The sequence below is a fragment of the Anopheles merus genome, chromosome 2R (assembly GCF_017562075.2).
Source record: "Anopheles merus strain MAF chromosome 2R, AmerM5.1, whole genome shotgun sequence".
NCBI lineage: Eukaryota > Metazoa > Arthropoda > Insecta > Diptera > Culicidae > Anopheles > Anopheles merus.
Window position 1 is genome coordinate 37,411,341 of NC_054082.1, and position 17,720 is coordinate 37,429,060.

Here is a 17,720-nt window from a genome sequence, read left to right on the forward strand (position 1 = left end):
CATGTTGATGTTAGGTGTGTTTTGAACAAATCTTCAAACAAACTATCAATCTTGATTGCGTGAAAAATTAAGCTTATGCGCGGCACATTCGCCGAATCCCGAAAGTAGCTCTGCTATTTCTCAATACCTTTCGTCCGAAGTGTGGCCTGCGAGCACTGCTCCTGGAATGTTATCCTTATTTATTTTCTACACCTGACGATCGAAACTCAAATAAACAACAACAAGTGAAAACAAAGGGATTGATTGCGCGTGATCTGTTGTTGGTTGGTGGCTAATTCCACAACACGCAAACGGAGCGGCGGGCGGCTCATGTATCGCAATGGGCAGAAACCAAGGTAGCAATAGCTTCTCGTGGGGGATGGGGGGGGGGGGAATAGAACGTTGAGCGATGATTCACTGCGACGATGATGAGTAACTGTGCAGCCAGGACTCTCTTGCACGCTTTGTCCCGATATTGATTCCAATCATCGGCCCACGGGAACGTAATGTACTTGACGACAAACGGTATGCGCCCAGGATGGTAGACGGACGCGGAGGGATGGTTTTACGACGAAAAAAGAAGAGTCTTTGTGTGTCCGGTGGATGATGATAATGATACTGATGACTTAAGCTTCCTGTTTTAATGTGCATTCCGGATTCGTCCCAGCAGATATGGGGGTCGGTCTTAACTCTTTACTCTGTGTTCGCTAACGGCAAACGCTCTGTGTCTTGTTGAGCCGCAGTGATGTGGTAATACTTTCCAAATTATGTGCGATCGATTCACTCCGCTCAAACAGGATGGAAATGCTTAAGATCATCGGATGCACAGAGTCACAGAGCGACGGTACGGTAATTTATCTACGCGCGCTGGAAACGCTTCATGGCCTACCAGAAGTAGAGTGGAAGTTAAGCGGACGGTGTATGGATTTAGTTTTCCTTCTTCATTCTGGTCGACGTCATGCGGTAGATGATGGAATCGCGGCCCGGATCCATCGTGCCGATCACAATTGAGATGGCGAGCAGCGAAAACACTAGCACAACGCTGAACCACAGAATGATGTTGAAAATCACCGGATAGTTGCTGTTGTACTTGGTGGCCAGGTTCATCGGGTTGTCCTGAAAGCAATGGTTGATCAAATAGCAAGCGAGTTGATGAAACGTCGAACAAGCTCAGGGAAAATAATGTGACCACTTACATCATCTGTTTCGGCCTGTTTCGGCGCCCCGGCCTGACGCTTCGAACGCACCACCAGCTGTCCCTCGCTAGCCGTCACCAGGCCAACGATGACCGCACCGTCGAACGCCTTCTCCGATGCCGTCTCCAGCCCAGCGAGCGCGTTCACGAACAGCTTCTTGGCCTCTTCTAGGGCGGGGGAGTTGGGTTCGTGCGCGGCGAGCAGGGCTTCGAACGATACGCGCACGATGTGCACGGTCGGGATGCGATCGGTAGACGTGACGAGCAGATCGCTCAGCCCGTTCAGAAACGCGAGCTGACGCAGGAAGTCCGAGTCGGCTTTGTTCGATTTTGGCTTCAGGTGCTGAGGCTTCACCTCCTCGTCGTCCGGCTGAACCGTGCCGAGCGGGGTGTTGAAGCTGTCGGACGATTCCTTCAGGTCGACCTCGAAGCTGACGCCCTGATGGTCGGCCGACTTCTGGATCAGCTCACTCAGCGCAACGGAGCCGGTGTTACCGTCCAGCTGGTAGTTCTTGGCACCCTTCATCGTTTAGAACAGGAACGGTACACGGAAAGCGGGTGTTATTCGGCGCACATATGCAACATACCTCCCCACACTTACCTCCACCGCAACGGATTCGAGACCTTCCGCCACCACCACGACGGCACCGTTGGCAGTGCTGAACGGATCCTTAATCACCATGCCGTCCCATTCCGTCGGCTGGCTGACGGAGTAGCCGAGGGCAGCTCCGAACACTTCCGGCAGCGATTCCGCATCCAACCGGCTGTTGCCACTGAACTCTACCGCCTTGGGCGAATACAGCACGGACAGTTGATCACAGTTTGCTGAAACGACAGAGCGCAATCAGTTTTCAGCCCAATACTTCATGTCATGTGAACAGCGATGAGAACGCGCACTTCAGCCAGCAGCCTTGGGCGTAGGGACGTAATGTTTATACTTTTCTTCGTAAAATTTGTCCCCTCGCAAGCTGGCAGTAGCAAGCGACCCATCTCGAAGGTGGTAATTATTCGCTGCATTTCGTTTGCACTAAACACTTACCTGCTGCAAACAGCGCAAATAAAACGTAAATCGGCCGCAACATCTTGTCGTCCAGTGAAGTTATCTGCCCTCCGAATTTGCACTTGTGATCATATGACGTTATTGTGGTTGCTAGAAAATTGATTTTTGTTCCACTTTCCGTCCCGTTCCTCACGTGACACTTTGCGCAGGGCTGTGCGGTGGGCTCGATTCTGCCTTCATTTGGAGCAGCTCGAATCTGCCGGTGAAAGAGCAACGGCAAACGTGTATTCGAGCTCGATTTCTGTTTAAAATTTCAGTTTAACTTTTAATTATTTTTAATGGATTCGTACAGAACAAAACAAAAAAGCAACAGCATTCACATGTACTTATATTTATTAAAATAAATATTCTACCGAACATTCCAAGTATATAAAGATGTATGAAACATTTGTCGAGCTGATACTCTACTACTGCTGCTTCATTTTGCATACACGACGCTGATTATGCACAACACCACATGGTAGTTTCGCTAATAGATAAGGCATCCCGGGTAGCATTTTGTCGAGTGGTTGGAATTGATTCGCTTCAATAATTAAAACCTTTGAAAACAGAGGGAGGTGAAGCCATGTCCCCTCCACTACTTGGTGGCCAACTTTTCCCAACAATGATCACACACGCGCACCGGTTTGCTGCTTCCGTTCGGTGTCCCGGACTGCTGGTGATCCGGCGCACCCGTTCCCCCTAGCGCGGCCACGTGCTCCGAGCAGCTGGAGCAAAATATCTTCCCACAGTTACGGCAGTGATGCTTTCGGCGCGTTATGCTAAACTCCTTCTCGCAACCGGTGCACTTCGAAACGACCTTATCCGGTGTCCAACCGCCGCCAGTGCCACCTACACCCGATTCTACTCCGTCCCCCTTGGTGTGGTCGGAACTGTGCTGACTTCCTCCGGCACCTCTTTCTTTTAGTTCCGAGATCTGTAGCTTGCTGACGCTCAGCTGCACGCCCAGCTCCTCCAGCGTGCGCTGATCTTCGGCCCACTGACTGCGAAGCTTTTCCAGCTCTACGTTAGCTTTTCCGAGTTGCTGCGTAGATGGAGAAAGAAACGGGAAATTGATTATATTTTATTTTATGAGTAAAACTAAACGACGTGTCGATGTACCTTGGAATCGTCCATTAATTGTTTCACCTGCAGCTGCAGATCGCTGATCGCTTCCTTGTGTTCCATTTCCTTCTCCTGCATAGCCGTTCGCCACTCGCGCTCGATGCGCAGATCTGCTTCGGCCCGGGCGGCTCGCTGCTCGCTGGCGATCACTTGCAGTGAGAGTGCCTGAGAGGATTCTTGCAACGCGTTCAGGCTCGCAGTTTCCGAGCTGTATCTGGGTGTTTGATGAATAATAGGAACAATTTTAATAGATACGATCATTTACAGGCTTTCTCTAACGACTACGGAAACTGTGTTGGGTTTTTATGACACAAAGGGAAGGTTTTAGGTCTACAGCTCTGCTTTACCACACTGAATTGAGTTCTTGTTTGTTTGTTTTCGTCCTGAATGCATTTTAATGTTCCTCCTTAACACATTCTTATCATCAGATCGATTTGTTCAAAGAGTATAATGAATGTAGTATAACCAACCAATAGACCGTATTGCTACTGTACCCTATTTTCCCTGTCTGTTTAGATACGTTTATCCTTCTGTTTTGTCTGAAGTACAAAGGTCCGTAGTCCAGTCTGTGATATTTTATAACTGGGAGACGACCCAAATGAGAGACGATCCATGTCTGACCTAATCGGAGTCCAACAAGTTTACCATTTTTCTTTTACGTAGCGATATACGACGCGCGATCATACTAAGCCTAGCGCTATATAAGGTTCCTAAGCATCTAAAATAAGATAATTATGAATCCTTGCCACGCGAAAACTGGCGTAAGAGACTTAAAACCTCTATTTTAATCATGAAAACAACAAAATATGAAGGAAAGCTGGATGATGCCGACAAGAATCGATCCCGCCCGGCATTATAGGAGCCGACACACCTATCACTAGACCAGCCCCATTGTGCATACAGTTTGTTCCCGAGATACGCGGTTTATGCGTTTTCGAGGAATCCGCGTAAGTCGAATTCCACGTTTTTCAGTTAAAATATCTTTAATTGCTCAATATTTTTGATTGAATGTAGTATTTTTATACACTTTATCATTTATCTGATACGATTCGTGCCGGTAATTTCGGAATTTTATGGCGGAGTATTTTTTAAGGAATTTCTAAATTTATTAGGACATTGTTGAAGCAAATTGTACTGATTAGACATTTGATCTGTTAAATTTAGAAAACAAAACCACGTACCTATGAATACGCGTGGGTCGAGAACCGCGTAACTCGGGAACATGCTGTTCATGCTTTCATTAGAGCAAAATCTAGCTTGGTTTAAATTGACCATAACTTTTAAGTAGCATCTTATGTATTACTATGAAAGTTACCCAAAGCTATCGATTTACATCAGAAATCATTTCCACACAATCTTCATATATTAGTCGGAATTTCTTTCGATTGCACGTATGTTTTAATGGAAATAAGGACTTTATTTACGTCAATAAAACTATGCGAATTTTATTTAATTTTTATCATTTCTTTCGAGGCCGGACATGGATCGATTCCTATTACCAATGTGTTCCAACTAGCCAAGTCTTTATATGGATATCAGTGAGCCATATAGAGCCAAAGTGCGAAAAACAAATGTTAGACCAACCCAAACCAATTAGAGTTGTTGTGTGAAATAAGAGGAATTCTTTTTATGTTATTTAAATAGCAAAAAATATTAAAACCAAGTTCCAAACGGGCATTATTACTTAATGTGTTAATAATTAGTTTTAAAGTATTTATTTTGGCGCACAAAAAAGCAAAAAGAAATAAACAAAAACTGAAGAATAAAATCTAACTTCTGTTCACAAATTGAATAAAATGTAATTAAAAACATAATTATCAAAATCCAACACCATTTGTACCGTATTTTGTACAGCTTTTATTAATCTTTGACTTGCAGCTGTTTCGGTTATCTATCCCAATAATGGAAAAAAAACAACAATAGATACTGCTTTTAATTGCTGTAAAAGCGCTTCGTTTTACATATTTGTCAATCGATCACACAACTCTCGTTACAGGATTTTTGGAATAAATAAAAGTGCGGTTTTCATTTTTATTTATATTACTCATACAATCGTAACACAATGAACTTTATTGACAGATGACCATTCTGGTGGTTCAGAACATAAGCTACGGTTGAAGCTACGGCAGTTAATACGTTGTAGCGAATTATTATTTAAGACTTCAGGAGGCAAGAACTCAATTCAACTGTGGTACTTTACCGTCGGGTTAAGAGCATAATGTATAAGGACAGGTTAGACAGTAAGTTAGGCAGCAAAAGGCATCGTTATTAAGTCTACTTGGTAAATTAACGTAGCAATAAGAACATAGAAATATAGTTTGGTTTGCGTACTTTTTCTCCAGCTGCGTAATTGCACTGGCCATCGATTCGCGCTGTGTTTCCATCCGCGACATTAGCTCAGTTTTGTGCTTCAGCGACGCTTCGCACTCCTACAATAAGAATATATGGGGTGGAAGTGGATGTTTGTGTATACATAAGTTAGTTTATAAACACCCTTTTTGCTCATTTGCTGTTTTATTATTATTATTATTATGTTGTCGATCCCCTTTGCGCTTCCTCATCTTCCTGGGTACGAGGAGTGCACGGATTGGTTACGCTAAACCGAGGGATCTGACGCTTCCTAAACCTGTTCAATGTGATCTCAGCCAAGCAGTCTTCAAAAAGGTGTGTGTATTTTAATAAATAAATTCAGCATACACCCTCCCGAAAGAAAAAGTCGAAGGATTATTCGTTGGGTAGTTTAGCTTCACTCGATAGATCCGCAGTTCGTTCGCTGTCTGACGGCTTTCCGCCAAGATCCACCTGCGGAGGTGATGATAGTCTTTTCTGCAAGTCCGGCACCGACTGCTGTCCTTCCCCTGATACCCCCTTTGACGTAGTGTTAGACCCTTCGGCAGGAGCTGTAGTTGCAGCAGCAGTAGCAGCAGCAGCAGCAGCAGCAGTAGTAGCAGTGGTAGTAGTGGTGGTTGTGGCGCTGCTTGCAGATCCGGCAGCCGTTGTTGCTGCGGCTGCTGCCGATGCACCAACCGACGGAGATTTCCTCAGCTTGTTCGCATTGAAGGGAGGAATGGTGCCGATCTTGAGGTGCGGTTTCTTATTCGGCGGTCCCACTAGCCCACCCCCGTACGTTCCGCTACCTGACGGGGACGAAACGCCACCCCCAGTGAACGAGTTGAGTGTGCTGATCTGGGAATCGGTCATTGCATCGGCCGCACCCTTCCGTTCCAGATTTGACAGTATTTTCCCGATCTGTGATGCTTTGATCTGTAACCGCGATACCATCTCACCCTTCTGGGTCAATTCCAACTCGCATTCCTGGGTCGGTGGCGATTGAGGAGACGAAAATAAGAGGATATACACACACATTTGAAACCCACTCCTTTCACAAGCCCACCAGATGCCCCGAGAGCGAATTTAACCAAGGAAGATATAACAATCACATGCCCCGAGTGATCCAAATGCTTTGGAAGTGATTCGTGATACAAACCTGTGTAACCCCATAGTTCCCATACCCAAAGCCCTGATATTACCTGTAGCTTACGGTACATGTCGAGATTGATCGACTTGATATCCTCGAGCTGGCGACGCAGCGACACGATCGTATCCTGCTTTTCGTGTATATCCTTCTCCAGCAGCTTCATGGCCATTTCCGTTTCCGCTTTCAGCGATACCTAACAACAACAAGAACAGTCGAACAGAGAACAAATAGGCATGGTCACTAGGGCACATTCGTTTCGCCATTATCAAGGAACGGAACGAGTCACTAACTTGTAGATCCAGCTCTTTTTCGATTTCCTGCCGTTTTTTGCGCTCTTCCGCCAGTGTTTCCGCCATCTCAGGATCGAACCGGTCCAGCACGTTCGTTTTGTCCTCGATCGGGTGCCCATGCTGGGACGCCCTTCGGAGGGCAGCATTTTCGGCTTGCAGCGCCATCAGGCTGTTCCGTGCGATTGCCAAATCCTCCTTCATGAGCGCGTTGGTCGTAGTGAGTGATTCAACCTTGGCCTGTAGGTTCGCCACCGTAGCACTGTGAGAAAGGCGATCAAGTTTCACGAATGAGTTCAACCAATTGCCTGTACGATGTGTTGCGCCCTTACTTGAGATGTCGGTTCAGTTCTTCGATGTAGTTCTTCTGGTCCAGCACGGCCGTCATGGCACCGGTGGCACTGTCATCGATCCCACCCCCAACACCACCATTGTTTTCCTCGTCCGGGCTGTTGCGAGAGCTTGAGCGAAGGTACAGCGAAAAATCGATCACACCTTGCTGCGAGTCTAGGTCTTCCTCCTTCACGCACAGATTGCAATCGATCACATTCAAGCCCACGAGAATGCCGACGATGATAATTATCTAGAATGTGAGAAACCACGCGGAGATACAGGAGATGATGGCATAGACGATCCGGGGTAGGACTGGCGAAAACTGGTTACCATACCTCATCGCTCAACATTAGCGCGTGCGGTTCGTAATACTCGGCTAGCGAGTCATCCCGATGCTCGATCAGCACCTGCAGATAGTCCGCCAGCTTCTTTTGCATCAGTGCCAAACGCAACCACGCTCGGGCGCGTCCCATGTGCGTTCGTACCGTGGGCAAATCGCGCACGGAGGAGGTAATATCCATCGCTTCGACGCAGTACCGCTCGACGCTTTGTAAAATGTCCCACAGCTCCTTTTTGGGCCCTAGCAGACCCTTCTTTGGCTTCAGTCCATGGCGCAGAACGTGCTCGAGTACGATGAAAAAGTGCTGCAACGGAAGGTGGTCCGAGTCGAGCATGCGGCCAAAGCGCAGCGACTGCTCCAGCAATTCCTTCACCACCAGTTTGCATATCTTCACCAGATTGCTCCGCTCGATGGAGGCCGGATCGCGAGCTGTCGTGCGTTCCCGTACAACATGGAAAGTAAAAGGAAATATACGTACATGCACAAACGCTTGTCAGAGAGGGCGGAGAGTTGGGATTGTTTTGTCCGATTGACAGCATCGCAGTAGCCATGCGTTTCTCTACGATAACATCGATTTGACAAGTGTTTTCGCCACGCAAACAAAACTCAAACTTGTGCTACCAGTCCCAGCTGCACCGATGCAACCGATTTTCCGGAGAAACTAACGCTAAACGAGTGTCGGGGAAAAGTGATGGAAAACAGAATATCGTCCAAGAATGATTGTGTAGCAGTATGGCATTGAATTTGTTAACGGTGAACAGTCCCAAAGGTACCACCCCGATCAGTTTCCTGTTGATCTTAGCAATTAGTAGCGTGATGCTACCCGAAATCATCTGCACCCAGCCTTCCGCGAGCAAAGTAGAAAAGATCGTCGACGATCTTTTCGAATTAAACAATGAACCGCTGTTAGAACGGACCTGTTTCACGGCGGACGATTTAACGGTAATGCAAGCAAAGCGTCATTACGAGGTAAACCGCAATTAAAAACTTCAGTACAATGGAGTACTAATGCATTCAGTGTTTTGATCATTTTTAGCAACTCATACCCGACAGTCAGTCAAACTTTGAACCTCTTAGTGATGACACAGCCACACGACAAATTGAGTTTATCAGCCAATTGGAAAATAGAACCATTGCAGCATTCGATGATTCCAAAGTCCGAAAGCTAATGCTAATAGCCTTTGCAGACGCTTATGGAGCATATCTGTTTGGCTATTTTGTACCGGTGATGAAATATTCTTATTACGGTGGTTTTGTAAGCTATTTTGTAGCCAACGGAGCAATACAACGTTTGAGGAAATATGAAACATTGTTCAGGCATAGGCCAACCAACTGGAAATTTTACGATCTTGATCCATCCCTCTTCCTTAGCAAAGTAGAACCGGTAAATGAAAAACAGTTCAAAGTTGATGATCACAACTGTCACCAATCACTATCGGCAAGATTACTGACGCCTACCCTGGAAATAGATGTTGAAAGGCAGGAGCTATTGTTAATATCTATACCACATTACACCAACGCAACAGTTTGCAATCCAAAATCGAAAGATTCTAGCAGAATGCTGTTGAACTACTATATTGAAATCGTCAGGTGTTTTGGAAACAAAAAGGACCAACTAGCCATTTTTCAGCGAGAGCTTTCAGATTGGTTGTCCTACCATATGGAATACATTTTAACAAACGACACCCTTCTCTATCCTGCCTTCGAGGGTGTGCTGCGAATAAAGAAAAGCTTAGAAGATGCTCGTAAGCTTCCCAAAAAATCAATCACAAAGAGTAACGAACATTCCGGAGAGGACGATATTTTGGACGAAGATGACACATCGTTCTTCGATAGCTCAACTACATCGGCGAATCCAACGGAAATATCGACACTTAAAAAACTAACTATCTGGACTGGCTGTAGCTTGGCCGTGTTGCTGGTTGTGTATATAGTTTTCAAAATGCAACAGAATCAAAAAATTATCTCCAATAATCGCTTCACACATGGACGAAGAAAAACACTGCCGAAGCGAAGGACTTCCAGCATCCGACAGCTGTCTAGAACTGCCAGCGAACAGGAAGATATCACTGTTTATGACCGTTTTAAAAGCGACAAAATCAATGGTATTTGCAAGGTACAGTTTTGAACGTCACAAACGCTTAACAAATATGCTTCTTATTTCAGATTCGAAAATCAAGACCAAAAAGCATCGAAATACCTCTATCGCAAGATTCATTAAACGGATACGACCAAGAAGCTGGAAATCGGGTGCTAAACATTACACGCCCATCAAAACGGAACTGATGGATGTAGAAGCCAATGATGATCACTTTTCACCAAGACAGCAACGCACCCCGAAAAGTGACGATCCTGAAGCAGGACCATCAGGACTTAATAGGAAACAGGGACCCCACTTCTGCAGGTGCATTTCATGTATTGGAAAGGAGATTTCAGATCAAGATTCGGACGAATCAACCACACTGACCGTGAAGTACAGTGGGAGTGACGATAATTTAAGAACATCGAACAACAAAAAGACAAAGATTGTATCGTCCGAATAAATAAGTAATGCCTATGCTGTACCTATGCTGGAAAGGAGCATCCTGCCACCTACAAAACTACCAAGGGAGTGGGAATGATTAAAAATTACAGCCGCACAGCCAAGCAACAATCAAAAAGTAAAGTTAGAGTATAAAAACTGAAGGAACTCAACAGATATAAATCGCATTGAAGACGTGCACATTCATCTACAGGATTTTTCCCTCGAAATCCAGCAGGAATGTATCGAATGGCTTATATTGCAGGTAAAATTAAATGTTTGAAGCAAATGCAGAGAGCATTAAACCAATGTCTAGAATCGTGCCGAATGGGTTTAGTCAGGAGATGTTTCATTTCTGTTTTCGAAACCTTTTGAGTGCCGTTTGAAGGTGCCTATCTTAACACTGCAAATTATAATACATCCAATTAGTGTGCTTCCAATCCAAAGTACAATTAATCTCCAAAATCTACCACCAGTTTTGACACTAGTATGGCGTTCACATTTTTGGTACTTTGTGTTGATAACACACAAGAAAACCAAACCATCACACGTTATCTAAGTGAAAATGGAAATAGACAAATAAATTATAATCCAGAAATCATATCACAACCATACGAAGAAGGATGATAAAGGAAGAAACAGAAGGATTTGATGAATGTATGTACGTGTGTATGTGTGTGAGTTTGTTGTACAGAAAAAAGGCACCTACAGTAGTAGTTAACCCAATCGCGCTCGATAATCTTCTCTTCGCATTTTACGTTCTCTATTATACCGAAACTATTGAGTGCGTTGCAGTCACTGGTTCCTCCGCCCGCACCACCTCCGCCGCCGCCCAGCGCATCGGCCCCGCCGCTGCCGCCGCCGCCACCGCCCGCCTGGCCGTCTTTGATATCGAGATCCTGCAGCTCCTTCAGACAGAGCCACTCGCCGTCGACGGTGACGCGAAAGTTACACAGATAGATCGTGTCCTGGGCGGCGGTATCGCTGACGCTGCCCCCGCCGGCCACCCCGCCACCGTGTCCGGCTGTCCGCAGCTGCCCACCCGGTAGGCGGTGGTGTCCATCGCCGGCCGACCCAGTGCCGGCGGGGATGGCACGGGGCAGCGTAATCAGGGTGGCACCCGGTCCGTGATGGTGTCCATCTCCGTTGCCGTTCTTACCGTTGATCCCGGCCGCCGCGCTGCCACCGGTCGACGCACCGACGCTGCCGACATTGCTGGCGGTGGTGGAGGAGGAGGAGGTGGAGGTGGTGGTGTTGTTGCTGGCGACCGTCGTTTGATGATGGTTGTTCGGCTGTGCAATGCCCAACGCACGCATTTTGGGCTACGGTTCGCAAACGGGTGGTTGTCGACCGTCGTGTAGAAAAGGGGTAAGAAACAGGACAATTTACTCAATGCGGAAGAGAACGTAAATCCATTGCAGTAGGCACAGGCAAGCGAGCAGGCATGGCAAAGGGTCTCTCGGTAGAGCAGTTAAGTTTGGAAATTAACGTCTAACATTGGCTCTTAAATAGTGAAAACAAGATCTAGACATGTACGACAAGTACATCACATTGTAGGCTACACGTTAGTGCGCGTGGAAGACTTCTATTCTTTACGTTTTTTGCATTGCTTCTTTGTTTGTGTTAGGAACGATTCAATCTCAAGATAATTGTCTACTAGAAACAGCCCTTTCTCTGGGAACCTTGGCTCTTGACCTTGGTCTTTAATTGAGAACTAACTAATGCACGAACGACACAAGTCAAATAATGCTGAAAATAGAAGCTACCTAAACTAAATGGTCTTTGTGGTTTTGTTCTTTACAGGCAAATTTTTGCTATTTTCTTCCAAACTGCTTTTACTAACTGTCTCCATCGCTTCCGTCACGTCGACGCCTTCGTTTATGGAAGGAGCCCACAGAGACATCGCCGCTTGCCAATGCCATGCTTTTGTATGCCGGGGGTACGGGAACGGTTACCCTTTAATGGCTACTTACAGTGCGATTTACGGAGCCTAACGGGTGACTCAGCAATGTTTCCGTTTTGCTGCTGTGGTTAAACTGTCCGGTGTCGATTGAAATATTTTGCCGTCTGGTAACGCACTTTCGTTCACCTTTTGTCGTCACGAGGACAGTATTGCATTGGAGCAAATGGGCACTTCAACACCAACGTTATCTAGTCGGTGTGATATTCTCCTTATCCAGCGTTATCCAAAAAACACACAATTACTGCATATTGTTGCCCTAAACCAGCGTACAAATTACGTTGCAGTCTGGCAGAACTACACCGCGGTCGTTCTGCATTGGCTAAAATTATCGATTTTTCACCAAACTCAACGCCTGCTGTGGTACGAACGCTAGACCAGCGAGCGTGGACAGACGGATTGAATGAAACTGTAGGGCAGCTGCAGAAGAAACCAACTACCAAGGGTTTGACATTTGCACTATGGGACGGTGTTGTGTTGTGTACGACGACACAGAAGAAGGACATGCGCAATCGCATGTCTTCTGAATCCGCCAACGCGCTCCATACCCACCGACCGGTTCCATGTTCCGACTGCTTCCTGTTACTTTCCATCGAGAAGAAAGGGTAGTAAACAAAACAAACGCACGGCGATGGGTACTTCACACGCACGCACATGCACGGAGGGAAGAATGAAAGACAGAACCGTTCCACACATCCTCATGTTCGTATAGTGCCGGTGCAGTTGGAAGCATCGTTTGTTTACGTTCGTGGTACGGTGTTAGATGTATTGGTAGGCTAATTTACACGCAACGGTGTGACTCACCAGTGGCAGTGAGGACAAAGAGCGCAATTCAGGCGGAAAGGTATTGCAGCAGATGCACTTTTTATGTAAGACAATTGGCATAGCCTCCCTACCATAGAAAAGTACGTGTTCGACGCAAGAGAATGTGTTGCTTCAATACATGTGAAATGATTGAATGATGTATCTAAAGGCACGGGTATGATATGAATGAGAGATTACAATTTTAGTCAGTATTTGTACGATCCGCAACGTTCCGAATGGCCATGATTTGGAATACATGCAACTTTACACTTAATTCTAGATAAAACAACACGCTTATCGCTCTCGCTTGATAAGCTTTTCGGGATAGTATTTATATTTTCGATGGTAAAGGAATCAAGGATAAGCACACCCAACAACTACACACATATGTGAAAAAAATGTAAAATATTCAACAAGTATACACAATCGAATGAATTTGTGTACGGCTGCACTGTAGCTCTAGAGTGGACGCGATCGATGCCATACTGTCCATCAACTACCCGATGCACCCGGCAAAAGCCGCACACACTGAAGCACTCCCTCTCACAAACACACCCAAGCATTAGCTCCAAAGTGCACACGACGCGCTCGACAACGATTGGTCGATACAGAAGAGCATCGGACACCGTGACAAACAGTAGAAAAGCACACTCCCATGCGCACGATACTGCGATAAGACAACAACACCTCGACCGCTTTTGCTATCGTACATCGGACGGCGATAAAGCGCCACCGCCACTGTGAAGCGGCCGCGTGTCCGTCCGTGGGGTAAAACCATGCAACGTCAGCCAGTTCTTTCGTGAACCCCGTCCAGCGCACAGCTGACAGAGCTGTTTCCCCGGTAGAAAAGAACGGCTGACGAACAACGGCAATGCCACAACAAAAGCGTGTCCGGTTTAAGGAGGATGAGCAGCAGGTGAAGAACCTGCACCACCTCGAAAGTGGTGCGGTGTACGGTGCTCTGCTGATTGTGGTCGGTTGTGGGCTACTGACGAGCTATCTAGGCACCCGGCTGCCCCCGGCACTGACGGTGAGAGATTTGGAGCGCGCCCCGAACGCTTTCATAGCGGAGCGAGCATGGGCCAGCCTAAAGACGCTCAACGACCTTGGACCTAAACCAGCGGGAAGCCAGGCGAACGAAGTGTTGGCGTACGAATTTCTACTCAAAGAGGTACAGCGCATCAACGCGTCGAAACACGACGGCCAACAGCTCGAAGTGGACAGCCAGACAGTGACGGGAGCGTTTAGCATCTCGCTGCTGAACCAATCGATGACCAGCGTGTACCGGAACGTGCAGAACCTGGTGGTACGGCTGGCCGGAAGCGATGTGCGCCAGCATGCTTTGCTGCTGAACTGTCACTTCGACACGGTGGCAAGCAGCCCGGGCGCTAGCGACGATGGTGCCAGCTGTGCCGTGATGCTGGAAATTCTGCGCGTCCTGTCCCGTCGACCGGTGCGTACGCGCCACACGGTAACGTTTTTGTTCAACGGTGCGGAAGAGACGATGCTACAGGCGGCACACGGCTTCATCACGCAGCATCCGTGGGCGGCTGACGTGCGCGCCTTTCTCAACCTGGAATCGTCCGGATCCGGTGGCAAGGAGGTACTGTTCCAAGCTGGGCCCCACTATCCCTGGCTCATTGAGGCGTACGCGCGTGCCATCCGTCATCCGTTCGCACACACCGTCGGGGAGGAGATCTTCCAGCTAGGCCTCATTCCCTCCGATACGGACTTTCGAATGTTTCGCGATTACGGCGAGGTGCCCGGGATGGACTTTGCCCACATCGCGAACGGGTACCGGTACCACACGCGCTACGACTCGATGGATTTTCTCTCGCTCGATGTGCTGCAGCGCACCGGCGACAATGTGCTCGCCCTGACGCTCGATCTGGCCGAGAGTGATGAGCTGGCCGCGTCCGACCTACCGGTCGGGGAGACCGTGTTCTTCGACTTTATTGGACTCGCGTTTGTGCATTACTCTGCCTCCAGTGGCCGTTTGATTAATCTGGCAGTGGTGGTACTTTCCCTTATCGTGCCTTTGATGTGCTTTGCCCGTGCGCGCTTCGATGACGTTCTGCGGGAAGTTATCGTCGGATTAGTAGGCACCGTGTTTGGGACCGTTTTCAGTATCATCGCTTGTACCACCATTGCGCGCCAGTTGGACTTTTTCGGAAAAAGCATGACCTGGTACACGAACACCCATCTGATCTTGGGACTGTACTGCTGCCCGGCGCTACTGTCGCATTGTTTCGTGTACCTGTTTCTGACCACTTTCTACACCAACAGTAAGGTAATCAGAATGTCTACACACACGTAACGCATTGCTTTGGAGCATCATCGCATACGTTTTGTCTCGTTGTACCTATTTGCAGAGCAATCTGTCGCTCGGTCAAATGACCCAGGCCCGGCTGGTTGGTGTGAATGTGTTCTGGAGTGTCGTAACGCTTGCCGCTACGGTGGCCGGCTACCGAAGCGGCTACATTCCTATGGTGCTACTTGTCTGCTCCCTTGCATCCTCCACGCTGAACCTGCTCTTCAACGCAAGTCGAACGCATCGGGCTTGGATGTACATTCACCTAGCCGGCCAGCTGCCCGCACTGCTCTGGGCCACTAACTTTTACAACGTGCTCATTGCACTGTTCGTACCGATCACGGGTCGATTTGGAGGGTCGCGCAATCCGGAAGTGTTTATCTCGCTGCTAGCCGCTGGCGGCACGCTTCTCTGCTGCAGCTATTTAATTCCATTCATCGCTCAGCTGCGCAAAATGATGAATTTCACCGCCAAACTGTCCGCCATCATCGTGCTAACGCTTGTGCTGGCATGCTTAAGCCCCCTCGGAATGCCGTATCGGGATGAGAGTATGGCCACGGAACCGACCCCCCAGCGACACTACGTAACGGTGAGCCTGTGAGCGGGTAATCGCAGTTTTTGAACATTGTTTTCACTCCCATAATCCTTTCAGCACACTTTCCGAGTGTTTCACGATGAGTTCGGCCTGTACAAGAGCACCGACTCGGGATTCCTTTTCCAGGAGATGGATAGAAACACGCGTGCCACGATCGAAGAGTTCGTGGCACCGGGCGAAAGCCTAACTCCGATGCGTCAGATGGACTCGTGCCAGACGGAGCTGTTCTGCGCGCTTCCCTTCTACTCTCTCTGGCATCAGATGCGTTTCAAGTGAGTAAAACCACCCACCATCATGCACGGACTAGATTAAAATGTGTCGATATTTTCACAGCAATTACTGGCTGCCTGGACCCGAACCGCTCTACGATAACATGGTCACAATGGCTTATCTCGGCACCGAGCAGCTCGATTCGCACACTCAGCGCTTGCTGTTCGCGATGGAAGGAAGCATACAGTCGTCGATCGTGGTAGGGCCGAAGGAGGGCGTACAGTTGGTCGGATGGTCGCTGCTGGATCATGTGCCCCGGCCCGCCAAGTTCGGCGGTCGGGAGGGCCATTTTGTGTTCATCACACACGGCCTGCCGGGCAAGGCGTGGAACGTGACGCTCGATTTGCGGTACGACCAACCGAAGCCTACCGGCGAGCTGGTGGACATTGTGGTTACGACCAAGTTCTGGGAGTACCATCACATGCATACGCCCGAGTTCGAGCAGCTGCTAGCAAAATTCCCTTCTTGGTCGCACGTCGTCCCATCGGTGGCGCTGGTGAGTGTGTTTCCGCTCTGATACCCGCTCCCATGGCTCTGCAACTCACCCTCCCATTGGGGACGGGGATGGAACGGTTACGCTGTCCGTTCGATTATGTAAATTTTAATAAACCGATCGATAAATAACGTTTGACGGGATTGTTACACTCCTGCGCTCCGCACTAATGGGGTGTGTTTGTTTTTTTGCACTTGACAGCATTCGAAAAGAAGTCGAAAAAAACCAACACATAGAACGGGTACTTACCGACCTGCTTCTTTCTACTTGCACCATCGCCATCGTTGGCCGACGGACTAGCGGTGGAGTACGATGCCAGCGAGCAGTAGCTCTCCCGGCGCGTTAATCCTTCGCGAATCGACGCCAGCGAGGGCGATTTACTGATCGGAGTGCTGGAAAGGGATTCCTCCTCGCTCGGATTCCTAAACAGAAGCCTATCGCTGCTCATCGTGGTACACTGATTTTTGTTATGATTGCTACACTACACTAAACACACTCACACCATGGCAAAAGAGATACTGCGATTGATAAGAACAATCACTGATCAAAACAATCGCACACACACACACACACTGCGAAATGTGAATTTCGATAGCACCACAATCATACACAGATACAAATGTGTACACACTTTCACTCTGCGATGGTGTTAATATCAATTCACAGCAACATTCGAGGGACGTACTTGCACTTGTTGAACTCCCGAAAAACGATAGCTCTCTTCAGAACAAATCCTACGAATATGGACGCAAACAACAAACGTGCACTGTTTTTTTAAGGATAGATGATATAGATATGGTTTGATTTTATGGTTTCGTTTCCTATTCCTAAAAACGACCGCACAAAGCTACCGTCGAAGCTGAGGGACAACTTTTCCTGGCCCAGATGTTGCTGTAAATAAATAAAAACACGGACACTTGTCAGATTCCCGTACAAGAAGGAACAAAAAAACAGACCAAATGTCATTCGTTCAGGGCTGAGCACGGTGGT

General features: G+C 47.8%; 4 protein-coding genes across 10 annotated transcripts; 2 read left to right on the forward strand and 2 right to left on the reverse strand.

Annotated features, from left to right (window-relative positions):
* Positions 1 to 159: 159 nt before the first annotated feature.
* LOC121588035 (ATPase H(+)-transporting accessory protein 2) lies at positions 160 to 2,337 on the reverse strand. The gene is made up of 4 exons (XM_041905538.1): positions 2,214 to 2,337; positions 1,776 to 1,999; positions 1,176 to 1,694; positions 160 to 1,095 (listed from the first exon to the last, which is right to left on the reverse strand). The coding sequence occupies exons 1-4, from the start codon at positions 2,254 to 2,256 to the stop codon at positions 907 to 909; spliced, it is 975 nt and encodes a 324-aa protein (XP_041761472.1). The 5' UTR covers positions 2,257 to 2,337; the 3' UTR covers positions 160 to 906.
* Positions 2,338 to 2,548: 211 nt separating this feature from the next.
* On the reverse strand, positions 2,549 to 17,647 carry LOC121590052 (protein RUFY3). Of its 7 annotated transcripts, none has more exons than XM_041909407.1 (9): positions 17,582 to 17,647; positions 16,980 to 17,248; positions 7,772 to 8,205; positions 7,436 to 7,686; positions 7,107 to 7,365; positions 6,869 to 7,009; positions 5,670 to 5,767; positions 3,336 to 3,552; positions 2,549 to 3,258 (listed from the first exon to the last, which is right to left on the reverse strand). In XM_041909407.1, exons 2-9 carry the CDS (start codon positions 17,176 to 17,178, stop codon positions 2,812 to 2,814), a joined length of 2,046 nt encoding a protein of 681 aa, XP_041765341.1. In that variant the 5' UTR covers positions 17,179 to 17,248; positions 17,582 to 17,647; the 3' UTR covers positions 2,549 to 2,811. The 7 variants fall into 7 exon arrangements, with proteins under 7 accessions (XP_041765341.1, XP_041765340.1, XP_041765343.1 ...); XM_041909406.1 differs by having other exon boundaries at positions 17,416 to 17,639; XM_041909409.1 differs by lacking the exons at positions 16,980 to 17,248; positions 17,582 to 17,647 and adding exons at positions 11,457 to 11,619; positions 12,271 to 13,424.
* On the forward strand, positions 8,285 to 10,784 carry LOC121590056. Its single transcript, XM_041909420.1, has 3 exons — positions 8,285 to 8,745; positions 8,813 to 9,881; positions 9,943 to 10,784. The coding sequence occupies exons 1-3, from the start codon at positions 8,509 to 8,511 to the stop codon at positions 10,317 to 10,319; spliced, it is 1,683 nt and encodes a 560-aa protein (XP_041765354.1). The 5' UTR covers positions 8,285 to 8,508; the 3' UTR covers positions 10,320 to 10,784.
* Positions 13,716 to 16,896, forward strand: LOC121590051 (endoplasmic reticulum metallopeptidase 1-like). The gene is made up of 4 exons (XM_041909401.1): positions 13,716 to 15,351; positions 15,434 to 15,961; positions 16,025 to 16,239; positions 16,301 to 16,896. Exons 1-4 carry the CDS (start codon positions 13,933 to 13,935, stop codon positions 16,752 to 16,754), a joined length of 2,616 nt encoding a protein of 871 aa, XP_041765335.1. The 5' UTR covers positions 13,716 to 13,932; the 3' UTR covers positions 16,755 to 16,896.
* Positions 17,648 to 17,720: the final 73 nt, after the last annotated feature.